This window comes from Dromiciops gliroides, chromosome 2 (genome assembly GCF_019393635.1).
Source record: "Dromiciops gliroides isolate mDroGli1 chromosome 2, mDroGli1.pri, whole genome shotgun sequence".
Lineage (NCBI taxonomy): Eukaryota > Metazoa > Chordata > Mammalia > Microbiotheria > Microbiotheriidae > Dromiciops > Dromiciops gliroides.
Genome location: NC_057862.1, coordinates 317,676,870 through 317,702,790, shown reverse-complemented (window position 1 = coordinate 317,702,790; position 25,921 = coordinate 317,676,870). Strand labels below are relative to the sequence as shown.

General features: G+C 40.2%; 1 protein-coding gene across 2 annotated transcripts in view; it reads right to left on the bottom strand.

The window, feature by feature from the left end:
- STK32A (serine/threonine kinase 32A) overlaps nucleotides 1-25,921 on the bottom strand; it is a 173,620-nt gene that overhangs the window by 42,657 nt on the left and 105,042 nt on the right. For both annotated transcript variants that reach the window (XM_043989728.1, XM_043989729.1), the window contains one exon: nucleotides 20,852-20,889. In XM_043989728.1, the coding sequence (XP_043845663.1) occupies nucleotides 20,852-20,889 (38 nt within the window). The remainder of the gene's footprint in view (nucleotides 1-20,851; nucleotides 20,890-25,921) is intronic.

Sequence of the window (25,921 nt, the reverse complement as noted above, 5' to 3'; positions counted from 1 at the left end):
GGTGACTTTGCATAGCCCTTCCTCACTTAAATCCAATTCATTGCAAGTCATGATACCTGTCATGGTCTTCTTTGAGAATGAAGGATAAACAACAATTATGGAATATACTATCTACCTCCAAAGAAAGAACTGATATTGAAAGCACACAGACTGAAGCATGCTATTTTTCACTTTCATTTTTCTTTTATTTAAGTTTTCTTATACAAAATGACTACTATGGTAATTTTTACATAATTGTACATTCATAACTATATCTGATTCCTTACCACCTCAGGGAGTGGGGAGGTGAGAGAGGGAAGGAGGGATAGAATTTCGAACTCAAAAATTGAAATAAAAATGTTTATAATCTATGGAAAATGTGATAACTTTGTCCAAGATTTGGCTGCAAATTTGTATTTGCATGGGGTGGGAAATGCATAAGATAGTAAACCAGCTTCCTACTTTTCAACTGAGTTGAGGCCCAGGTGTTACCAAGTGTCCAACCACAAGAATGTGGTAGTCAATCAAAACCCAAAAGAAGTGGCCAAAATTCTTATAGTAATCATATGCACTTTGTACTTTATCTAGGGGAATATGCAAAGGTATGCTGGAGCCAGCTCATTCATGAGAGCCAATTGTTAAATTTTCAGTATGAGTTTCTACTCATTGTAAATTGGCAAACGCTACAAATCAGGACTTGTTTTATTTTTTTGATTGTTTAGACTTAAGAAAGTGATGGAGGGGGCAGCTAGGTGGCACAGTGGATAGAGTACCGGCCCTGGAGTCAGGACTATCTGAGTTCAAATCCAGCCTCAGACACTTAACACTTACTAGCTGTGTGATCCTGGGCAAGTCACTTAACCCCAATTGCCTCACTAAAACAAACAAACAAAAAATACAAAAAACAAAAGCAAACAAGAGAAAGTGATGGAGAAAATATTAATAATTCAGATTAAACTTAAAAGTATGCCATAACTATAATATTTTCCTGAAAGCTGGTTGTTAATCATTTAGCAGCACACTTCTATGAATACACTTTTGTAATAGTGGGGAAATGAGATGCAATTTCTATTTAGAATTTTATTTTCCCAAGTTAAATGTAAATACAAATTTTGACGTCAATTTAAAAAAAAACTTTGTGTTCCAAATTCTCTTCCTCCCTCCCTGCCCCCAAGAACTCAAGCAATTCAATACAAGCTATACATGAGCAGTCATGCAAAACATTTCCACATTGGCCAGGTTGTGAGAGAAAACAGATGAAAACAAAACTTCAGGTAAATGAACTAACAAATAAAAAGTATGCTTCAATCTTATTCAGACACCATCAGTTCTCTCTCTGTAGATGGACTGCATTTTTCATAAGACCTTTGTGGTGGTCTTGGATCATTGCATTGCTAAAAATAACCAAGTCATTCACAGAAGATTATCTTGCAGTATTGCTGTTATTTTGTATACAGTACATTTCACGTTGCATCAGCTCATGCAGGTCTTTCCACGTTTTTCTGATAGCATTCTGCTCATCATTTTTTAAATAGTGAACTACATTTATATAGTATTTTAAAAAGAGATTTCCTGATTTTCGAGGGGGTGGAGCCAAGATGGCAAAGGAAAAACATTAAACCCACAGGACTCCTGATACAATCACCCCAAAAATAGCAATAAAAGAATATTTGGGGCAGAAAAATGCACAAAAATACGGGCTGAGAGTTTTCTCCAGCTATAGATAGATTTCAGGGGGCCATGCTGGGCCATGAATAAAGCCTAACCCCGCAATTGGGCCGACACACCAGACACCCACCAGAGGAATTTGCCCCAGTGCCTCTGAATCGGCCGCAGCACCGGCATCTTCTGGAACCAAGTGCACGGTTGGACTGAACAGCTGGCCTGGGGGTGTAAGTGCAGGGGTATCAGTGGACTAGGGGGAAGGATTCGACTGTCCCACCCCAGAGGGGAACCAGGAAGAAATCCTGAGCGTTGGGAGACCCAGGTGGGGAAGGGAAGCAGGGGAGCAGTCTCATCGGAAGCTGAGAACCACACCACAGAAAGCTTTACCTGTTGGTTACTTAGTAAGTAGGCCTGAGGTTATCTCTGGACCTGAGAACAGGCCAGGTGAGATTAAAACCTGCCCCCCTCCCCAACCTAAAACACCTGGGACCCTCTGAAGCTGAGAACAGGAGTGGAGCCGAGAAGCAGCCCCCCCCCCCCCCAGTGGAGAGTTTAAAATCCCCCGCACCACACTGTAGCTTGAACAGTGTGTCCTGGAAGCAGCACCACACTTTAAGAAGGAGTTAAAAGCCAAGAAATAGTAAGCCAGGATGAGTAGGCAGAGAAAGAAGAAGACCATTGAAAACTTCTTTGGGGTTAAGGTAGACCACAATACAACCTCAGAAGAAGATAATAACAGGGTCAAAGCTCCAACATCCAAAGCTTCCAAGAAAAATATGAACTGCTCTCAGGCCATGGAAACTCTCAAAAGGGACTTTGAAGAGAAAGTAGGAGAAATAGAAAGAAGATGTAGAGAAAAGGAGGAAAGAATGGAAAGGGAAAGGAGAGTGATGCAGGAGAGTCATGAGAAAAAAGTCAACAGTTTGAAAAGTCAAATGGAAAAGGAGATTAAAAAACTGTCTGATGAAAATAATTGCCTAAGAATTAGGATTGAACAAATGGAAGCTAGTGACCTTATGAGAAACCAAGACACAGTAAAGCAAATCCACTTGAATGAAAAAAATAGAGGGCAATGTGAAATATCTCCTTGGAAAAACACCTGACCTAGAAAATAAATCTAGGAGAGATAATTTGAAAATTATTGGACTACCTGAAAACCATGGCCAAAACAAAAGTTTAGACACCATCCTCCGAGAGATTGGGAGGGAAAATTGCCCTGATATTCTAGAAGCAGAAGCTAAAATGGAAATTGAAAGAATCTACCAATCACCTCCTGAAAGAGATCCCAAAAGGAAAACCTCCAGGAATATTATAGCCGAATTCCAGAACTCTCAGGTGAAGGAGAAAATACTGTAAACAGCTAGAAAAAAGGAATTCAAATATTGGAGCCCCAATAAGGATAAATCAAGATCTAGAAGCTTCTACATTAAAGGACTGAAGGGCATAGAATATGATATTCTAGAGGGCAAAGGAACTGGGACTTCAGCCAAAAATCACGTACCCAGCAAAACTGAGTATAATCTTTCAGAGGCAAAAATGGGATTTCAATGAGAAAGAGGTCTTTCAAGCATTTGTGATGAAAATACCTGAACTGAATAGAAAATTTGACTTTCAAATACAAGACCCTGGAGAAGCATAAAAAGATAAACAGGAAAAAGACTTCATGAGGGATATTAAATGATCAAACCATTTACATTCCTACATGGGAAGATAATACTTTGAAATCATAAGAACTGTTTCAGTAAGAAATTCACAGAAGACAGGGCTGAACTGAATACGAAGGGATGATATCTGTAAAGCATTTATGCTTTGTTCTTTGTAGGGCAGACAGGGTGGGGTATCTTATGTCTGGGGCTGGATTTGGGCTTGGGGCCTCCTAGGACCAGGGCTGGTGCTTTGTCCACTGTGCCACCTAGTTAATCCATGATGACATCATTAAAATAGGGTTGAGGTGTAGGAGGAATAAACTGGGGGAGGGAGAAGGGGAGAGATGGTCTGGGGAGAGGTAGTTCACATGAAGGAAACAAGAAAAAAGTTTATGGAGGAGAGTAGAAGAGGGGGAAGGAGTTGGGGAGTGAGTGAACCTTACTATCATCAGAATTGGCTCAAAGAAGGACTAACATACATACTCAAGTAGGTATAGCAATATATTTTTGCTCTGGGGGTGAGGGAGAAAAGGGGAGGGGGGAAGAAGGGAAGGAGGAAAGGGCAGACTCGGGGAGAGAGGAGTAAAAAGCAAAAACACTTTCAAGGAAGATGAAGATGTTCTGCATTACTGCACCAGTATGAAATATTGAATTGCTTGATCTCACAGGGAGGGTTGAAGAGGGAGGGAGGGAGGAAGAAAACTTTAGAACACAGAATTAGCTCAGGGACCCTGATCTCATTGGAGTGGGCTCATGGAGGGGATAGCTTTCATACCCAATTGGGAGGAGCAATCTATTTAACCGTGCAGGAAAATAGGAGGGGAAGAGGATAAGGAAGGAAGGGTGAAAAAAGGGAGTGCAGAGCAAGGGGGAGGATAGTCAGAAGTAAAACATTTCTGAGGAGGAATAGGTAAAAAGAAGACAGAGTAAATGTCATCGGAAGGGAGTGGGATGGAGAGAAATAGTTATGATGATTGATTATAATGGCAAAATGTATGGTTCCTACTTTGCTGGGCTTTTATGAAGAAAATTCTCTGTCAAGCTTAAGGTACTATATACAGGTTATGATGAAGAGGATACTATCAGAAAAACCTGGAAAGATCTACATGAACTGAAGCAGAGTGAAATATACTGTATACAAAATAACAGCAATAGTGGGGAATAATCTGCCAGGAAGCATGTGGTTATTTTCAGCAAGGCAATGATCCAATATAACCCTGAAAGACTTATGAAGATTGCAGCCCATCTGCAGAGAAAGAATTGATAGTATCTGAAAACAGAAACACATTTTTTTCTTTTCCTCTTTGACAATTCCTTAATCAGAAGTTTTGATTTTTTTGACTGTTTTCTCTCACAACTAGCTAATATGGGAATTTTTCCATGACTACTCATGTATAACTTATTTTGAATTGCTTGAGTTCTTGTGGGTGGCAGGTGTGAATGGAGGGGGCGGGGAAGAGAAGTTGGAACACAAAGTTTTAAAAAATTTGATGTTAAAATTTTGTTTATACATATATTTTGGAAAATAAAATTCTACTCAAACAAAAAGAAAAAAGAAATTTCCTTACAATAAATCCATGAGGTTGATTCTTGCAACAATAGTAGTAGATAACATTTATATAATACCTTATACCTGACAGAGAATTTTCTTCACAATAGCCCAGCAAAGTAAGTACCATATGTTTTATCATCATTTGATATCCCATTATAATTATTCTCTTCTCCACGCTTAATGTCCCCAGTTTCTTCAATAGGTTCTCCTATCAAATGGTGCTGAGAGTCCACTCAACATCCTTGCTGACTGCTTCTTGAGGCATTCTGGCTTGTCAACTATCGTCCTGATGTGGTCTGACCTGGGTAGAGGACAGCAGGACCACAACGCCTCTCATGCTGGACATGTAACTTGTGTTAATGTAGTCTAAAATTTTGTTGTGAGATTCACTGTTCCTCAGGGGATAGAGAATTGGCCTTGGAGACAGTAAGACTGGAGTTCAAGTTGTTTTTCTGATATATACTGACTGTATTACTCTGGTAAAATTACATAGCTTTTCTTTCTTTCTTTTTTTTAAAAAAATTTAGAATTAGAAATCAAAGGAATGCCCATCAATTGGGGAATGGCTAAACAAAGCTGTGGTATATGATAGTGATGGAATATTATTGTGCTATAAGAAATGATAAGCAGGATAATTTCAGAAAGGCCTGGAAAGACATGTATGAACCAATGTATAGTGAAGTGAGCAGACCCAAGAGAACATTGTGCACAGAGACAGCAATATTGTTCAAAGAATTGTGAATGACAACTATTGTTAGCAATGCAATGATCCAAGACAATCCCAAAGGACTATTGATGAAACATACTATCCACCTCCAAAGAAAGAACTGATATTGATAGAACACATATTGAAGCATGCTATTTTTCACTTTCTTTCATTTTTTTCCTTTATTCAAGTTTTCTTGTACAAAATGACTAATATGGTAATATTTTACATAACTGTACATGTAAAACCCATATCTGATTGCTTATTGCCTCAGGAAGGGGGGAGGGGATGGAGGGAAGGAGGGATAAAAATTGGAACTCAAAACTATAAATAAAAATGTATATTACTTAAAAATAAAGGAAAAAATAAAAGCTAAATTGAAACCACTGTGAAATTTTTTATTGTAGTTTATTTTAAATAGTATCTTATTTTTTCCAGTTACATGTAAAGATAGTTTTCAACATTTGTTTTTATAAGATTTTGAGTTCCAATTTTTTCCCTCCCCCTGCTCTCCCGTCCCTAAGACAGCAAGCATTCTGATAAAGATTATACGTGTACAATCATGTTAAGCATATTTCCACATTAATCATGATGTAAAAGAAGAACCAGGATAAAAGGAGAAAACCACAAGAGAGAAGAAACAAAACAAAACAAAAATCCCACAACAAAAGTGAAAATAATATACTTCAATCTGGATTCAGACTCCATAGTTCTTTTTTTGCATGCAGAGAGATTTTCTATCATGAATCTTTTGGAATTGTCTTGGATTATTGTATTGCTGCAAAGAGCTAAGTCTATCACAGTTCACATAGACTTTCAATAAATGACCCAGGTAACTCTCTAAGACTGGATATTGCAGACCTGTATTTTGTAGAGTTTCCAACACCAACAAAATCATAGGTTTAGACCCCAAAAGTTACCATGTTTGACTGTATTGCTGACTCATTTTAAATTGATCTCCACTGGAAGTCCACCAGGACCCCAGGCCTCTTTTACATTAACTTCTTTCTAAGTAAGCTTTCCACATCCTTTTCATGTGCTTTTGATTTAAAAAAAAATTGGGGGGCAGCTAGGTGGCACAGTAGATAAAGCACTGGCCTTGGATTCAGTAGTACCTGAGTTCAAATCCAGCCTCAGACACTTGACAGTTACTAGCTGTGTGACCCTGGGCGAGTCACTTAACCCTCATTGCCTCTCCAGGAAAAAAAAATATAAGTACAGGGATTAATACTTATCTTTATTAAATTTCACCTTGTTCTAGACTGTTGGGATCTTTTTTGATCCTCATTCTGTCTTCCAATGTGTTAATTATTCCTCCCAGCTTTATCTAAATTTGTAAATTTAATAAATAGACTAGATATGTTTTCATCCCAGTCATTGATAATAGTGTTGAATAGCTTGGGGCCGAGAACAGATCCCTAGGACACTCTACTAGAGACCTCAATCCATTTGACACCAATCCATTAACCAACATTCTTTATATCAGGTCAGTCTGTACTTGGGAAGAGTATATGTTTGGTGGGGGTAGGAAGGAGTTATATGTTATTAAAATAACTGGGGCAACCAGTCAGGATAACACAGGGTCTAGCAGCTTCTACATTAAAGGACTGGAGGGCATGGAATATGTTATTCCAGAGGGCAAAGGAAATGGGATTACAACCAAGAATCACCTACCCAGCAAAACTCAGTATAATCTGTCAGCGGAAAAATTGGGACTTTAATGAAAAAGAAGACTTTCAGATATTTGTGATGAAAGGACCTGGACTGAATGGCAAATTTGACTTTCAAATACAAGACCCTAGAGAACCATAAAAAATTGGAGTTGGAGGACATACCTGGGACTGTACAGTGGGTTACTGTCTTGTGTCTGAGGTTGGGTTTTGGCTGGGATCCCCCTGGGTCCAGGGGTGGTGCTTTGTCCACTGTGTTACCTAGCTGCCCCATGATGACATCCTTAGGGTTAAATTGAGGGGTGAAGGGAATGCACTGGGGGAGGGGGAAGGGCAGAGGTGAAACCCTACATGAAAGAAACAGGAAAAGGCTTATGGAGTGGGGGAAGAGATGGGAGAGGAACAGGGCAGTAAATGAATTTTACACTCTTCAGAAAAGGCTCAAAGACCTTAAACTCATCAGAGTTGGCTCAAGGAGGGAATAACATACATCCTCAATTGGGTGGAGTAATCTCTCTAACCCTGCAGGAAAATAGGAGGGGAAGGGAATAAAGAGAGAGGGGCAAAAGAAGGAAGGGCAGAGTTGGGGGGGGTGGAAATAGACAGAAGCAAATCCTTTTGAAGAGTGATAGGATGAAAGAAGATGGAAAATAGAATAAATATCATGGGGAAGGGAATAAGATGGAAGGGAAAGAGTTAACAATAGTGAAAAGGGGGAAAATTGTACAAAAAATATTTATAGCAACTCTTGGTGGAGGCTAGGAATTGAGAATCAAGGGAATGTCCATCAATTGAGGAATGATGGAAGAAGCTGTGCTGTATGATTGTGGTGGAATGGTCATGTGCTATAGGAAATGACAAACAGGATGATCCCAGAAAAACCTGGAAAGACTAATGAACACTGATGTACAGTGAAGTGAGCAGAGTTGGGAGGACATTGTGCATAGTGACAGCAGTATTGTTCAATGAGCAAATGTGAATGACTTAACTGCTCTCAGCAATTCAATGATCCAAGACAATCCCAAAGAACTAATGAGGAAGTTTACTATTCATCCTCATAGAAAGAACTGATAAAAAGAACACTTGTGGATTATACATATATAACCTGGTTGTGATCTTGTGGAGGGGGGAGGAAAGGGAGGGAGGGAGGGAGAAAAATTTGGAACTCTAAATCTTATGAAAATGAATGTTGAAAACTACCCTTACATGTAACTTGAAAAAATAAAATAAATGTTTGTTGCTAAAAAAAAAAAATAACTGGGGCAAATAGATGATGCAGTGGATAGAACACTAGCCCTGGAGTCAGGAGGACCTGAGTTCAAATGCAACCTTAGACACTTGCTAGCTATATGACCCTGAACAAGTCACTTAACTCAGATTACCTCCAAGAAAAATAGAAATAAAAAATAAAACATCTGATTGCCTGATATTGCTTTTTAAGGGAGTCTGATTTTCAGAAGAAAAAAGTAACTGTGGCTAAGAAATGTAAGTGTTTTCTTGCCAAGAAATAGTTCTTTTGTTTTTCTCCTTTCTTTGCAGATTCATTGTAGCTTTTCTTGGCAGATAGGTTTTGAAGGAATATGTGGAAGGATTGTAGAATAGAGGATAGAAAGCTGACTTGGGAAAGAGCTGAGATTAAATCTTGCTTCTGACATATGTGACTATGTGACACCAGGCAAGTCACTTAATTTCCTCATGTCCCTAGATTATTTTCTAAGACTATAAACTGATAATCTTCTCTGGTAAATTTCCTCTCCTGGACTTCCCTAAATTGAATAAAAAACCACAGATCCATACCCCCCCAAAAAACCCCAAGACAGAAATTTTGCCATTAAAGCTGTGCACCCCACTGTAATGTCCCTGGTCTTCTAGGACCCCATTGTTTTAACAGCTACGGCATTAAACTTGTAACAATGATAAAGGGAAAAGGTGATATTGATGTAGAAATCGAGACAGGTAAATCTTAGACTTTGTTAGCGTCATGTCAGGAAATGGTAACTTATCCAGAAGACCTCAACTCCTTGACATTTTTATTTGTCTCTGTTAGTATTGTTTCAATGCTTTGTCCTCAACAGGGGGAGAACGATTGTTTTCTTTTATGGCAGCTTAAATTGAACATGTCAAACATAACTGCCTTCTCTTTGAATGCTCTGAAGATTCTATTGCAGGTAAATTTCATTGCCTCTCCCAATTTGGTATTTATTATTGATTTTATTTTCTAAAGATGACAACAACAGATAGAACGTGTGCTTATATTTTTGAAAGGAATAAGAATAAAACTGAATTGTGACCAAAATCTGAAGTGTCCTTGTCTGGATTGTCAGTTAGATGAGGTGACCTCTAGGCTGGGGTGTGTTGGTAAATGTTCAACAACTGCCTCTAAAAAAAAAAGCGTTCTCATGACATCCTTTTAGGTTTAAAATGAATTTGGGGGGCGGGGCAATAAGGGTTATGTCACTTGCCCAGTGTCACATAGCTAGTAAGTGTCAAGTGTCTGAGGCCAGATTTGAACTCAGGTCCTTCTGAATCCAGGGCCAGTGCTCTATCCACTGTGCCACCTAGCTGCCCTTAAACTTAATTATTAACATTTTCTCCATCTCTTTCTTAAGTTTAGACAATCAACAAAACAGTAAGTACATCAAGTTCTGATTTGTAGTTTTCACTGACTTCTAGGGTGTAAATGCTTGCATTAAAAATTTAACAATGGGCTTCCAGGGCCCTCCGTTTCTTTTGTTTTTTGTTTTTGTTTTTTTGGTCAGGGAATTGGGGTTAAGTGACTTGCCTAGGGTCACACAGCTAGTAAGTGTCAAGTGTCTGAGGCCAGATTTGAACTCAGGTCCTCCTGAATCCAGGGCCCGTGTTTTATCCACTGCACCACCTAGCTGCCCTCCTGTTTTCAAGACTTTTAATTCTGTGCTGTAACTTTTGTTGTTCAGTCCTTTTTCAGTTGTGTCCAGCTCCTCACAGCCCCATCTGTGGTTTTCTTGGCAAAGACACTAGAGTGGTTTGTCATTTACTTCTCCAGCTCATTTTATAGATGAGGAAACTGAAACAAAGAGGGTTAAGTGAGCTGCCAAGGGTCACACATCTAGTAAGCGTCTGAGGCTGGATTTGAACTCAGAAAGATGAGTCTTCCTGACTCCAGGCGCAGCTCTCTATCCACTGCAACACCTGACTGCCCCCCACCCCTGTACTGTAATAGCAATTTAAATATATCACTATGATGCCTGTTATTATCATGGTGCAGAGGAAGGAATGTTTACTTGTAGCCAGAGGATCTGGGTTCAAAACCTGGTTCTGCCATCTATAACCTGCACGAACTTGGGTAAATCTCTGGCCCAATCACTCTGGGTCTGTTTCCTCAACTGAAGATTAGAGGGTTGGAGTACACGAAGAGAGGCGGTATAGCATCATGAATAAGACAATGGACTTTAGGGTCAGGAAGATCTGAATTCAAATTCCATCTCAGGCACTAGCAGAAAGAGACCCTGGGCAAGTCACATAATTTCTCTCGGCCTCACTTTCCTTATATGTAAAAGGAGTTTGGACTGTCTTTTGTCTTTCTCTCTATCCCCAGTGCTTAGTATGATGCCTGGCACATAGCAGGTCCTTATGAAATGGTTATGACTTACTGATGTACTGGTCTCCAAGGTCTATTCCAGGTCTAGGGCTTTGATCCTATAAACCAATGACCTTGAAAGTACCTTCATTCCTACATTTATGACTCCAGAGTTGTTCCTATAGTATAAGTTGTTCTCTGATACCTCATTGTGCCATAGAAACAATGCTGGTTCTCAAAAGTTATGCCCCCTGGATTCAGGAGGACCTGAGTTCAAATCCGGCCTCAGACACTTAACACTTACTAGCTGTGAGACTCTGGGCAAGTCACTTAACCCCAATTGCCTCACTAAAAAAAAAAAAATTATGCCAGTGGATCACATTCTGACTTCTCTAGAAAGCCTCTGAGTGGGCAGATGCTTGAGTCAGGCGGCTGCTTTGTCTGTTATCTGAGGACCGGCCTAGCCAAATTCTGAGAGGCCCATCACCAGAAGGCCACCCACTAGGCAAGGGATTGTTTTTGTCTCACTAATTAAACACTGTCCATTAAGGTGTGAAAAGACTACTTTATGCATTGGTGGAAGGGATACTCAGACCAATGATATCACAAATATTCTGAAGTATGAGCTAGGGCAAAATAATATTTTAGAGTTGATTCTTGTAGTCTCATTCAAAATGCTTTACAGACCCAATGGTCTTCCCAACATCATCCGAGGGAGGGAGGGAGGGAGAGAGAGAGAGAGAGAGAGAGAGAGAGAGAGAGAGAGAGAGAGAGAGAGAGAGAGAGAGAGAGAGAGAGAAGGGGAAGAGGAGGGGAGGGGAGGGAGGGAAGGAGAGGAGAGGAATGGAGAAGAGAGGGAAGAGAAGAGAGGAGAGGAAAGGAGAGGAGAGGAGAGAGAGTTGAGTTGTAGGAGTCAGATAGTGTTCCTATTCCACAGGAAAATGGGGCCTAAAAAAGTTAAGGGATTTAGCTAAAGTCCCATTTACTGAGGAAGAGGATGACATGGGATTACAGGTTTACAGTAGCACAGAACTGCAGAGCTGAAAGAGATTATTTTACAAAATGAGAGAACCAAGGACCAGAAAAGACATCGACTTGGCTCAGGTCACATAGCTATTAAGTGGAATAAACAAGACTTGAACCCAGGTTTTCTGAATCCAAACCTGGTCCTCTTTCCAGTCCACCACACTGACCGGATATCCCTTATCTGGGTCATTGCATGGATTCTCAGAGTGAGAATTATCTGGCATCCCTAGTTGGCCCATGGCCTAATACAAGTTATGGGGAAATGTGCCATTTTAAAAAAATGAATATTTTTTCTGGTAAATTCAGGGCAATGAGGGTTAAGTGACTTGCCCAGGGTCACACAGCTAGTAAGTGTCAAGTATCTGAGGTCACATTTGAACTCAGGTACCCCTGAATCCAGGGCCAGTGCTTTATCTACTATACTACCTAGCTGCCCCCCAAAACAGAATTTTCTACTTCAGGTTTGAATAAACATTTTAAAAATGACAAAAAGGACCACTTATAAAGTCCTCAAAGTATGGTATATGGCACATAGTAAGTGCTTAATGTTTGTTGACTGATTAATTTAACAGGTAGCCACCATATTGGTTTTCTAAGAGTTTTAGATTATATTATTTAAACTTCTGTTTGTGGATGATGTTTTGCTGATCTTCATCAAGCCCCAGAACAATAGAGATCCATGATTTTTGAATTGTTTTTGACTGGACCTATGCTTTTAACAACTTAGGGAACTCTGGGTAAAAAAATGCCTTTTATTTTATTTTTTAAATTAATTAAATTTTTTTTGGTGGGGCAATAAGAGTTAAGTGACTTGCCCAAGGTCACATAGCTAGTAAGTGTCAAGTGTCTGAGGTCGGATTTGAACTCAAGTCCTTCTAAATCCAGGGCCAGTGCTTTATCCACTGTACCACCTAGCTGCCCCCGAGAATGCCTTTTATTAAAGATGATCAATACCTGCTCTGCAACTTATAGTCTTAGAGAGTTGTGTGGGGGCACTGAGAGGTTAAGTGATTTCGCTGGGATCACACATCTGTGTATTGGATATAGTACTTGAATTCAGATCTTCCTGACTCTGAAGTGAGCCCTGTATCCCCTATGCCATGAGTGCCTTTGATCCATAACTCAAACCAAATGGATGAAAAATGCCCGTTGTTTAGACTCTGCCATGCATCTGGATGTTTGGGCTATAAAGTTAGAACAGTATTACTCATAGATGGTACAGGCAATGCAGAGAGATAATGAATTGGGCCCAAAATTGAATAGGAGTTAAAGGGCAAGCTGTATTTTACTTGGGAAACTATATAGTGTTTTTAGTCATTCCAAGCAGCTTCCTAACACAAAACTCCTCTCTTCTGATGATGGTGACAAATGCTGGGACGATGCAATCTCCTAAGAATCAAATTGTTGGTGACACAAAGGGTGATATAATAGGGATGCACAGAGGATACATGTAAGCTGGAACACATTTCCAATGGTTACCTATGTGCAAGAAGTGGCACAAGGGATATCATTAAGGAAATGTATGGTTGGAAAGGACAGCTCAAGGAGCAAGAGTGAGGAATATAGCCTGGATCCTGAAGTATCCTCACAGGCATCCACAAAACAGAAAAGCATAGAGGAAGGGTTCCATTCACTGGGGAGATTCCATGGAGGATCTATGGGAGGACATAAACATGACTTGCACAGGGTTGAGGAGGTGGGGAAGGGTTGTGATATGAACTTGTGGTGGTTTCATCCACATCAATGTAGATTCAGAGCTGGAAGGGACCTTAGAGGTCATCTACTCCAGCTCCTTCATTTTATAGAAGAGGAAACTGAAGACCAGAGAGGTTAAATGATTTCCCCCAAGTGACCCATGAAAAACATGGCGAGCTGGGTATCTGATTCCCAATCCAGTACTCATCTAACTGTGTTATGCTGCTCTTCAATGGAACACATCACTGGGTAGTAAATGAGCAGGATGATTAGCCCCTCTACACTATTACTTTGATGCAGATGTACAAGAACCAGTCTAGAGAACATACTTCCCTAACTTCCATCACCTCTAGCTCATTCAGGTGACTTTGGGAGGGTGAATAATAGGGCAAGGTGATCAGAAAGGAGGCACGGCATTATGATACCAAATAGGCTGGATGGCTCTGGTTAAGGCTTGGTGGCAGAACAAGCAAGAAGATGAAATTGAAAAAAAAAACCAAGGAGGGAGGGTCATAGCAGTTACATATTATGTTTATTTGAAAATAATTACTTTATGTCATTGGCAAATCCTTTTGGGATTATAGATTTGGAATTGGAAGGATTTGAATCCAACTCCTTCATTTTTACAAATGAGGAAACTGAGACAAAGAGACTTGTCCAGGGACTCATAGTAATTATAGAAGCAGGGATTTGAACCCAGGTCTTCTTGTCTTGAGGTTTAGTGCCCTAGCTTCTCTATCAAGCTGCCCTTTGCCTTTATAGTAGAGGTAAAATCTTCAACACTTCAAAATGCGTGTTGTGTTTAAAGAGGAGCCATGTTAGGTGATGCAGAGGACAAAGCGTGGAACTTGGAGTCAAGAAGATACGAATTCAAATCCTTGCTTCAGACACTTTCTGGCTGTGTGACTCTGGGTAAGCCTTATTTTCCTCATCTGTAAGATGGGGAAATACTTGCACCTCACTTACAGGGTTATTGTGAGGAATAAATGAGATAATGTATCCAGAGTGCCTGGCAAACCCTAAGGCACTGTATAAATGCTAGCTATTACTATTATTTGAAATGATCAGATTGATTCTATTTTTAATTGATCCTATTTACAAGTAATTGATTTTGTCCTGTAACTGCCCAAGTCATGATTCTTTTTATCTGAACTTAGTTCAGGAATTCAGCTGTCCTGTAAGGAGTTAGGTTTAGAAATACAGTTCTCCTGTTAATCACTCTTCTATTCTTGTGTCAAGGAAATCTGTTACCTTTGAAGGAGGCAAGTAGACACCAGGGAGTCTGGTCTAGAATCTTTACACCGCTAAACTATCCTTTAAGGATGTCTGGTTTGTTATCCAAGGAAGTCTGGTCCACTCTCTAACTGTGTAAGTGGACTCAAATAGTAAACACTTCTTAGTCACAGGAGGGAAGGAGGGAGTTGTTGCTAGCCCCTCATTCCCAATTTCCAACCAATCATGATGCTGTCTACACTATAACCAATCACATTGTTTTCCCCACTTACCCAACTCTATTTTTTGTTCTCTTGTACTTCCCCAAACTATGGGAAGGCTAGTAAGATCTACCTCAGGGTCTTGGGTTATTGAGAGGTCATAGATCCAATTTATTGGTCATTGCTAGCCTAACTAATAAATGGATCATGCTCAGGCCATTGTCTCTCAGTTTACTTTAATTTTCAAACATAACACATTACCACATTATTATTTTTAAATGAAGATCTTCCATCTATATAATCCTGTATAGCTTTCAAAATGCTTTCAAATACAGCCTCTCATTTCATCTTCAAAAACAAACAAACCAACCCTTATGGGGTAGACCATGCAATATTATCCCCATTTTGTGGATGAAGAAGCTGATACTCAAAGCATTTCAGAGTTGGAAAGGCCTTTAACGTTCAATCGACATAGCTCCTTTAAGCTAAGAGAGGGAATGATTTGCCCAAGGTGATTTTCTTAGTGGGTGATAGAGGTAGGACACAAGACCTGAGAGGACTTGGGTCTTCTAATTACCTCACATGTCCCCCCTCACAGTGCAGATGGTCAGGGACCCAAAGCAGCTCCTGACAACACTGGCCCACTCATGGCTCTCTTAAGCCAACAATCCCAGTGGTTTCCTGGGCCTGTGGAGAAGCATGGATTCCATTCTGAGCTGCAGTCTTATTTTCAGGCCTTGTGTCAGGCACAGTTTAACAGAAAACGTTCAGGGTTGCCTGCTCTACTCGTCTGCCATCTGCACTGTTAGAACAGCACAAAAGCTACATCAGGACGTGTTTATCAGCTGGTGACTGAGGGACCGTCAAGTGTGTGGCAGTGTGAGGCAAAGAATTGTGGTAGGAAAAGCAGTGAACTGAGAGGTGAACCCCGAGTCTTCCAGTTCCACTGATTGCCAATTAATTACTTAGGTGGTTGTGAACCAGACTTGTCCTCTCTCCAAGCCTCAGTTTCTTCTTCTGTAAAATGAGAGGACTGAGATCCTCCCAGCTATGAAATTCTAAGATTCTATGGAATACTGTTGGGCAAGCCACTTAATCTCCCTGGGCCTCAGTTTTCTCAACTGTAAATTGGGACTAGAAATCCCTGAATACCTTATAAGGTTGTGATGATGACCAAATCAGGTAATAAATCTCATTTGTGAAGAAACTTTAACAAATATAAAGGGGCGGGGCAGCTAGGTGGTGCAGTGGATAAAGCACTGGCTCTGGATTCAGGAGGACCTGAGTTCAAATCCAGCATCAGACACTTGACACTTACTAGCTATGTGACCCTGGGCACTTAACCTTCATTGCCTTGCCAAAAAAATTTTATATATATTTATATTTATATATATATATATACATACATACATACATACATACATACATAAAGGGATAAGCAAATAAAGGGTATGTTATGATTATTTGCACATTTTTTTAATCTGGCTATGAAGTTGCCTTGGACTCCTAGGGTTCAGTGGGGAAAGCATCGAACTAACTGGGAGCCAAGAGACATAGGATTTAATCCTGACTTTGCCATTAATCCTGACCTGTGTGACCTAAGAAATCACTTCTCCTTTCTGGGCATCAGTCTCCTCAACTTTAAAATGGAGAAGTCAGACTAGACCAATCAATTAATCAATCATCACAAATTCAATAAGTCCCATGTGCCAGGCATTGTGCTAGGACTGGGAATATAGCAACAAAAATACCCTTGGGGAGTTTCCATTATAAGGTGGAGAGAAAACAAATAACTATATAAAGTGTATTTACAAAAGAAATACAACATAATTGGGTGAAGGAGGCATTAGTAGCTGGAGAGCCCTGAGGATGGCTATTTGGGTCCCTTCTAGCTCTAAATCTGTGACCTTTGATCAATTATTGACTTAATAGCTGTGAGAGGTATAGGGAAGAGGAACTAATCTGCACTGATTCTGATCCTCCCCAATATATATGTATATGTATATGTATATATATATGTATATGTATATGTATATGTATAAGCATACACATACGCATATGTATGTGTATGCATATGCATATATGTATATGTACGCGTATATGTATACGCACATATCTTATTATACATAAACATTTTCCAATTATATGCTTTTCTAATGAAATACCCTTTATGAGAGTGTATTCTTGTCATTTGCCTTTTTCCTCTAAAAGCAAAGTTCAGAATGTACAAGAACATAACCTCTGGTAAGGACAGGGCAGAGCTTCCTCTCTGAAAACAAAGTTTGTATTTAGATTCCATCTCAGTCCATTGCTTGGCTCATGTCTGAGATCTTTCTTGATTAGTAGAACTGCTAGAATGATTTGCCTTGGTCTCATCAAGAACATCTAGTAGAGATGGACTTTGGCCTTCCTGTGCACTAGGAGGAAAAGGCAGATTGAAAATGTATTTTCTAGAGGTACCATGGGCTGATTGGAATTGAATGAGTTCCCCAGTCTAGCTAGATGGCAGACAGAAGTTTTTGGAGTCACACTTTGGCCATATGTAAGAATTAACCAAAAAACTCACGGGGAAGACAGTGCACAGTCTTCATGGGGTCTATTTTGATATAAAACTGGTTTGGACACAGCAAAAGAATGTAAGAAAAATCAGAGCTTTGAAGATTCTTTCCCAAGGGGAAAGGCCCACCATGCATAATTCAGCTCACTCAGAATAGACATTAATGTGCTACTGCTGCTGTTTGGGGAAGAAGGAAATAGCTGGACTTATAAAAGGTGCTTAGCTTGTCCCATCAACTTTTCCCTTACTAACCCATCACAAGGGCAGTCAAGAGGCCTACAAAGTGAGAGATAATAGAAAAGTCACAAGATTCATGGTAAGAAAATAAATGAGCTGAGGCACCGATCTCCAAACTGTATCAACATTTGGCATGATTCTGAGTAAAAAATAACTTAATGCTAAGGTTTTCACAAATGAAGACTGAATGGCCACTATTTGGGAAAGCAGTGGAGTATAGCAGCAAAACAATTGAACTGGAAATTAGGAGTCATCGATTCGAGTCCCAGTTCTGCCATTTTTTAGCTGTGTGACCTTGGACATGCAAGACGGGTGCATTCCTTTTTTTTTTTTTTTAAATATTTTTATTTATTTATTTATTTATTTTTTTGGTGAGGCAATTGGGGTTAAGTGACTTGCCCAGGGTCACACAGCTAGCAAGTGTCTGAGGCCGGATTTGAACTCAAGTACTCCTGAATCCAGGGCTGGTGCTTATCCACTGCACCATCTAGCTGCCCCGGGTGCATTCCTAAAGACCTACTCTATGGCAAGTTAACCTCAGGCCAAATACCTGCTGGACACCCCCAGCTTTGCTACAGAGATGTATGCAAGCGAGACTTGAGGGTTCTGGGAATAGACATCGGCGGATGGGAGGAGATGGCCAAGGACTGTGCCTGATGGAGTTCAGTACTAAGGAGCAGCTTGCGCACAGCTGAGATGGCCCTTCAAGCTTGGGAGGAAGAAAAACGAATGAGACGCAGGAACTGATGGGCAACAGAGGGCGCAGTTTTCCGATGTCCTCGTTGCGGCAGGAGCTGCAGCTCCCGTATTGGACTGCACAGCCACACTGTGGCCTGTGGCTCTTCAAGGCACTGATCCATGGTCGTCCGCGACTGGTGGAAGCCTACTACTACTACTATCTGCTTACCTTGGACAAGTTACTCAACATCTCTGGGTCTCAGTTCTGTAAGGTAGGTCTAATGATCTCTGCCTACATTATTAGATGATTATAAGAACCAAATGAGATAACCTATCTCATTTGTGAAGTTACTTTAGAAAATATAAAGGGATATGCCAAATAAAGTATGTTATGATTCCTCTGTGGAGAAGAGGCCAGCAGCCCTGCCACCATCTACCCTGACTGCCTGCTGTTCTCTCTTCTCTGTCATATATCAATGTCTTTACTTCCACCCTGGTCCCATAGCCACCATCCAGGCAAGCAACTCTTGGGGAGATGAGACTTGATCATTGCCTCTTTAGGTACTGCAGTCCCTACCTCCTCAGCAGCCACAGCTACTGAAGACCCAGAAAAGAAAGTTCTTGGTGCCCAAATCCCTGGTTCCACCAAATAGTTCAATATCAGAAATAGGAAGGAAGGAAACATGCATTTATTAAGCACCTACTATGTGCTAGGTAGGCATTGTGCTGAGAGCTTTATAAATATTAACTCATTTGATCTTCACAACAAACCTGGGAGGTAGGTACTATTATTATCATTTCCACTTTACAGTTGAGGAAACTGAGGAAAACAGCAGTTAAATGACTTGCCCAGGGATACACAGCCAGTAAGTGTCTGAATCTGGATTTGAACTTAGGTCTTGCTAACTCCAGGCCTAGCATCCTATCCACCTCACCACCAAACTGCCAAATGTGGTTTTTAATAAATGGAAATGACATTAAAGAAGATAATTACCCTTTTCTTCACCCCCTACATCCTAAGAACCTCTGGGAACTTTGCATCTACTCAAACTGAAACTACTTCTGTGTGTTATCTCTCTTTTTCAGAATGCAAGCTCCTGGAGAGCAGAGGATGTGTCCTCAGTGCTGAGCCCCCAGTAATCAATTAATACATGATTTTTTATTCATCCTTTCCTTATGATCAGTGGGCATGTTCCTATCTGGCTGTGAGGTTGCACAGGGTTCAAAGCAGCACTGTTCGGTAGATAGAGTTCATATCCCACCTCAGACCCTGACTAGCAGAGTCTCTGAGCAAGTCAATTTAACCTCTGTGGGTTTCAATGTTTTTATCTGTAAAATGTCGGGGTTGGACTTGATGCCCTCTGAAGTCTCTCCCAGCTCTAAATCCATGATCTTATGGTTTATTTGTCCCAGAGTTTAAGGGAATCCTCTTGTCTCTGCTAGAGGGTGTGAATAAGAAATCTACAAGTTTTTTTTTTTCCCCCGGTTCAAACACCTGTATGTTAATTCTACCCATTGCCCAGAAGCATACATTATATAATTTATTAGCATTAGAAGTAGGGGAGTGAAGGGAGAAGAAAAAGGTAGTGAGAGAGAAAGAGGAGGGAGAGGAAAGCAATTTGGAAATGGGAAAAAATTACCCAACCCTTTTCAAATGGGCCATAAATAAATGATTACCCTGGGCTTTGAAATTAGAGGTCATATTAAAAACTGATTCCCAGCTCTCTAGGCTCAGGTGTTATCTGGCAAATCCAGTTTAAAACTCAGATATATAAATAAAAGAACAATGTATCTCCCTTTGGAGTTTCATCCCTATTACCCAATCCCATCATAAGTTTTAAATGATTAAGGAAACTTGGAGATTCCAAACTCCTTCAGCTAGTGACCTTGTAATTATTTTCAGAATCTTTTACTTCACATAGGGCCAACTGGAACATGCACACACAGGTAGGCTCTAGGCTACAAAACACCCAAGTTTGAAAAAATTGATTGATTAGGGGTTTTCATAAAGGGTCCAAAAGAACTTTCATGAAGATGTCTAAGCATAATCTCATCACTTGTTAAATTACTAACATGACAAATGTATTTAAAATAAAAATTCATTACTATACTTTTCCAAAGTATCCTACCAAGAGGCATCATGATGCTTTGGGAAGAGAATTACAGCTTGAAGCAGAGCACCTGGGTTGTAATCCCAGTTCTACTGGGTTATCTATGTGACTTTGGACAAGTCACTTAACCTCTTTGGGCCTCAGTTTCCTCATCTGTAAAATGAGGTCTGAGGGAATAGATGGATCAACAGTAACATCTCTGCCAGCTATAAGTCTATCGGGTAAAATAAGTCACTTTCTATATATGTAAGTCCCTTTATACGTGTTAGACCTTTCCATGAATTAAAAAAACAAATTCCTGTCTAGTCTACTTACGCGTGCATAGGGTACTACTCACCATGCTCATCAAGTAAAATGTTGTCGGGCTTCATATCCCTAGAAATGGAAAAGAGAAAGTTTCATTAAAAAACCACAACAAAAATAAACAGTAGGTTATATCTCCCAAGATGCATCTTAAGGACAAGAAAAAGGTTCAAGACAATGCCAGAAGATTCATGATGGAAAATACTCTCCATTCCAGGAAAAGAACTATGGAGTCTGAATACCGATTGTCGCAGACTATTCTCACTTTTTTTTTTGTTTCTTCTTTCTTGTGGTTTTTCCCTTTTTTCTGATTCTTCTCTCACAACATGACTAATGTGGAAATATGTTTAAGGTGATTGTACTGTATAACCTATATCAGATTGCTTGCTGTCAGGGATGGGGGAGGGAATGGAGGGAGATAAATTTAGAACTCATAATCTTAAAAAAATGAGTGTTGAAAATTATCTTTATATGTCATTGGGAAAAATAAAATACTATTATGATTAAAAAAGAACATAAAGGTTCATGAGAACATTGTTGTGTTTCTGAAGGAGCAGTGGTGACAATGAATGAATGAATGAATTCTTGTCCCTTTCTCCCCTCTCCTCACACACCTCCATGCAACTCACTGATCCTGAAAAAAGGCAAAAAACACCCCAAACCTTAGTCAACTTCATTTGGATTTTAGCAGCTTGAGGCCATGGAGGGAGTGTATTTATTTAATATGCCTTTCTGTGCCCCTGCAGTGTGCCATGTAAGACTGGCTGTTTAATAAGTTCTATTCCACTTAAGGTTGAAAATGAATTTTGGGGCTATTTCTCTCAAGCAGTATTTTAGTGTAAGCACTCCTGTGAGGTTTCAGTCCACAGGAGAGAGCATGAATCTTTGGGATCTAATGAAGGAAATGTTTCATTCAGAGGAAAAAAGTGAAAACTTAGTCAACTTCAAAGTTCTCTTGAAACTTGTAATTAAAAAAAATTATCCCTCAATCAGCAAATAGAATCACCTCTCTCCACCAGTTCCTACTTCCACACCCCTTAGACTTTTCACCTATGAACTTTCAACATCAACATCTGCAAAGTCCTTTAACCCAAATACCCAGAAGCTATTATCACAGAAGCCATTTTTAAAACAAGGCTGGCTAAAGTTGTCTTTATATTGCTGGAATAGAGCTGCTTTGTGCTTCCTGAGCAATCACAGAATGAGGCATCTGGGGCTCCCTTTTTCCAGAACACATGGATTACAACAGATATCTTGGTCCTTGCATAAAATGTATTCTGGAAAAAGAAAGCCCCAAGGAGCCAACATTCTACTTAGGGTGGTGCTATATTAGGTACCTAAATAAATATAGGAGATATCTCTGCAGAATTGTTTTACCTTTAAAAGAGTGTCAAGGGACTTTGAAAGTTCACATAGAAAGAAACTGAATAACAAGACACGAGGAAGTAAAATTACCCTAATCCTGTCCAATATAGAAGACAGGGATGAGATCTGCATGTGAGCATATAAATCTAGGGTTCTTTTTCCCTTCTGTTGCCCTTGAGAGACTTGCTGGTTGTCATGCTGAGTGCAGGGAGCTGGTTATGTCTGCAATTGGACTGAGTCTGTAGGATTCACGTTGTGAGAGGAATTGGAGTACACAGTGGCCTCCATTGGAGCTGGGTAGCTGTTTTCCTTGTAGGTGAGCAAGTGCTGCCTTTTGCTTCGGGGATTGCTCAACTGTAGCAGTCACAAGTTGTCACAGCCTGAGACTTTTTCTGCCAATGGTTAAGACCAGAATCTGTGGCATTAGGTGATAGGCACACAATGGAAAAAAACCCACAGCAATAGTGAATCTAGAATGGCTGAGATGAGCAGCTCTTGTAAATCTATCAGCTGGTGAGATGGAAAAGCCATTGCCCTCCCACATGCCACCTCTTACTTAACCTTTGGTATAGTCACCCTGAGATGGGTCCTTTGGCAACCCTTTCCTGAATCATTTCCTATAATATAGGAGCTGGTGGTTCAAGACTATTGTCCAAGTAGCTCAAAGATCAGAAAGGGTAAGCAAGGGGGAGTTTGGGAATATAGGAGTAGAGGACTCCACTCAGGACTGCTCCACTCAGGACATTTCCCATTTAATTTTAAATTATATAAATGTGAGCTATTGTCATTATTCCCTAGAATGGAACAGAATTCCATTCTATTCCATAGAACGTTGAGAGGAGGGATTTTTCACTTAAAAACATTTATCCCTGTACTTAGCACTGTGCTTGGTATACAGCAGGTGACTAATAAACATTTGTTGACTGATCATTGATTGATTTTTGCTGTGTTCAATAAATGATGTAGTTTGTGCCATATAAATATGAGTAATAGTTTGCTGAAGGAGAGTCCAGATGTGAGGGGAGGGAGGGACTAGAATCACAGATTTCCTATTTTTAATATTTTCAGCAATATTTCATATCATGCCCTAGGTTAAATTGCTGTTGTTGTTTTTTTTTTTTTTAGTGAGGCAATTGGGGTTAAGTGACTTGCCCAGGGTCACACAGCTAGTAAGTGTTAAGTGTCTGAGGCTGGATTTGAACTCAGGACCTCCTGAATCCAGGGCCAGTGCTCTATCCACTGCGCCATCTAGCTACCCCCCCAGGTTAAATTGCAAATTTCGCTAGTGCCCTTTTTGCATGGCTCAGCAGGTATGGAGGGTAGGAGCAAGGGCTGAGGGTTGCATGGGGGCAGTATTCCAAGCATTCCAAGGCCAAGTTACTATTGGTGGCTACTGGGGATACTACAACCTTTTGGGAAGCTATACATCATATGTGACAGTGAGAAACTGAATTGGCCTTCTGGGCTAGTAGTTTAAGAAGATTGCCATCTGATGTACAACTCAGATATTATCACCCCTCACTGGATATTTAATAAAGTAACACACTGCCTTTTTGTAGGCTATGGAACTTCTGCTACTGCAGTGCTCCAAGTGCCTCATAGTATGCACACAAAGTGGTTTATGCACTCTATAGGTGTAGGATAAATACATATTTAATACATGAAAAAGGAACACAAAGTCATTTTAGTGTGTGGGAGCACTAAGAATTGGGAGAATCAAGAAAACTTCTTGTAGGAGGTAACATGAGCTGAGACTTGAAGAGAGCTAAGGGTTCCAAGAGGCAGAGGTAGGGGGTAGGGGTGAGCATTCTAGGTATAGGTGACAATCTATACAAGACACAAAAAGAGGAGATAGGGCATCTGTACAGGGAAAGCAAGTATGCTTCTTATGGAAAACCTTTGTTTTATTTGGTGGGAATTTTGAATTGTCAAAGAGATATATTCTTATAAGGATTGTACACCTTATTTTTGCAGAGGCAGATTAACTCTTTCAAGACACCAAGACAGATCACAGAGCCAAGAAGGTTAATATAATATGGTTTAAAACTGAGCAACACTAGTAGAACTTTTTTGTAATTTGAATCTTGAATTTTGGTGGGTTCAAAGCCATACCTAATGCTTACTCCCCAGGTGACCTTGGACAAATCACTTAACTTTCCTGGGCCTCAGTTTCCCAATTTACAAAATGAGGGGATGGGACTAGATGGCCTTTGAGGTCCCTTTTAGTTCTGGACCTATGATTTTAAATTCACAACCTAAAGACTCACTACTTGTGAGATCATGGGCAAATGACTTAACTTCTCTGGGCTTCAGTACTCTCATCTGTAAAATATGGGGGTTGGAATAGAAGGCCTGCTGAAGTCCATTCCAGATCCTAGATGGTACAGTGGATAGAGCACTGGCCCTGAAGTCAGAAGGGCCTGAGTTCAAATCTCACCTCAGACACTTACTAGCTGTGTGACCCTGGGCAAGTCACTCAACCCCAATTGCCTTAAACATCTGGGGCCATCTCCAGTCATCCTGATATGTATCTTGCTACTGGACCCAGATGGCTCTGGAGGAGAGAGTGAGGCTGGTGAATTTTCACAGCCCTCCTTCACTTAAATCCAATTCAGTGCAAGTCATGACATCACCCTGATGTCACAGTCCTCTTTGAGAATGAAGGACAAACAGCAACATTTAATAAGATGAGAAAAAGGTATGTATTCAGTGAAATAGCAAGTGATAGCAGTTTGGCTAGAGAATGAGGTTGGAGGTTTTGAGGACCTTGCATGCTGGGCTAGGTAGGCAACTTGATATAGAAGGAGAGGGGTAGCTAGGTGGCGTAGTGGATAGAGCACCGGTCCTGGAGTCAGGAGGACCTGAGTTCAAATCTGGCCTCAGACACTTAACACTTACTAGCTGTGCGACCCTGGGCAAGTCACTTAACCCCAATTGCCTCACCAAAAAAACAAAAACAAAAACAAAAAAAGAAGGGGATTGGGGGGGAGGCATGGAAAGTCTCTTAGTGGGGAAGTAATGTGATTGTTATTAAGGGTTATTTATAAAGACTGGAATTGTGCTGGGAAAGCCTGGAGGCAAAGAGATAATTTAGGAGGTCATTGCAGGAATCTAGACAATTTAGAAGTAATAAAGAAGTAGTTAGAAGTAATAAAGTATATTGATGTGTACCAATGAGGAACTGAGTTGACCTCCTGAGTCTGAAATAAAGTAAGGGAAGTAGGAATGTGGATAGAGGAGACTGAATTTGGAAGCCATCTGTCCCTTCTTTCTCAGTAAAATGGCCTTGGTCAAGTAGGACGTCAAGTTATTCACCAAGAATGAAGGGGTACAGGGGTGGCATTGGAAGATTGAAGAGAATTGAAAAGGGTTAGGATTGATTCATGTTGGCACATGTGGTAAGGCAAAAGTACATCAGTACCTATTTTAAAGAGTTATTTTGCTTTGAGACTAAAGATGTTTCGATAGAGGGTAAAATTGAACTGTATCAGTGACAAATATCTCTTATTCATATTGAATATGAACAGATAAGATTTGTAATAAAAGTGAGGAATTATTTTTTCAAGGTATACTAAAATGATCAAAGATTAAGATCTAACCCTGTAGGAATGAAAACTGAAGGAAGCACAGCAGTTTTATCTACTAAAGCACCTTGGGAGAAAATAAATGAAAAAGAGTTCCGATTATTGAAATTTCTGCTGGAACAAGTTGAGGCCTTTCATTTTTCAGCACTGAACTC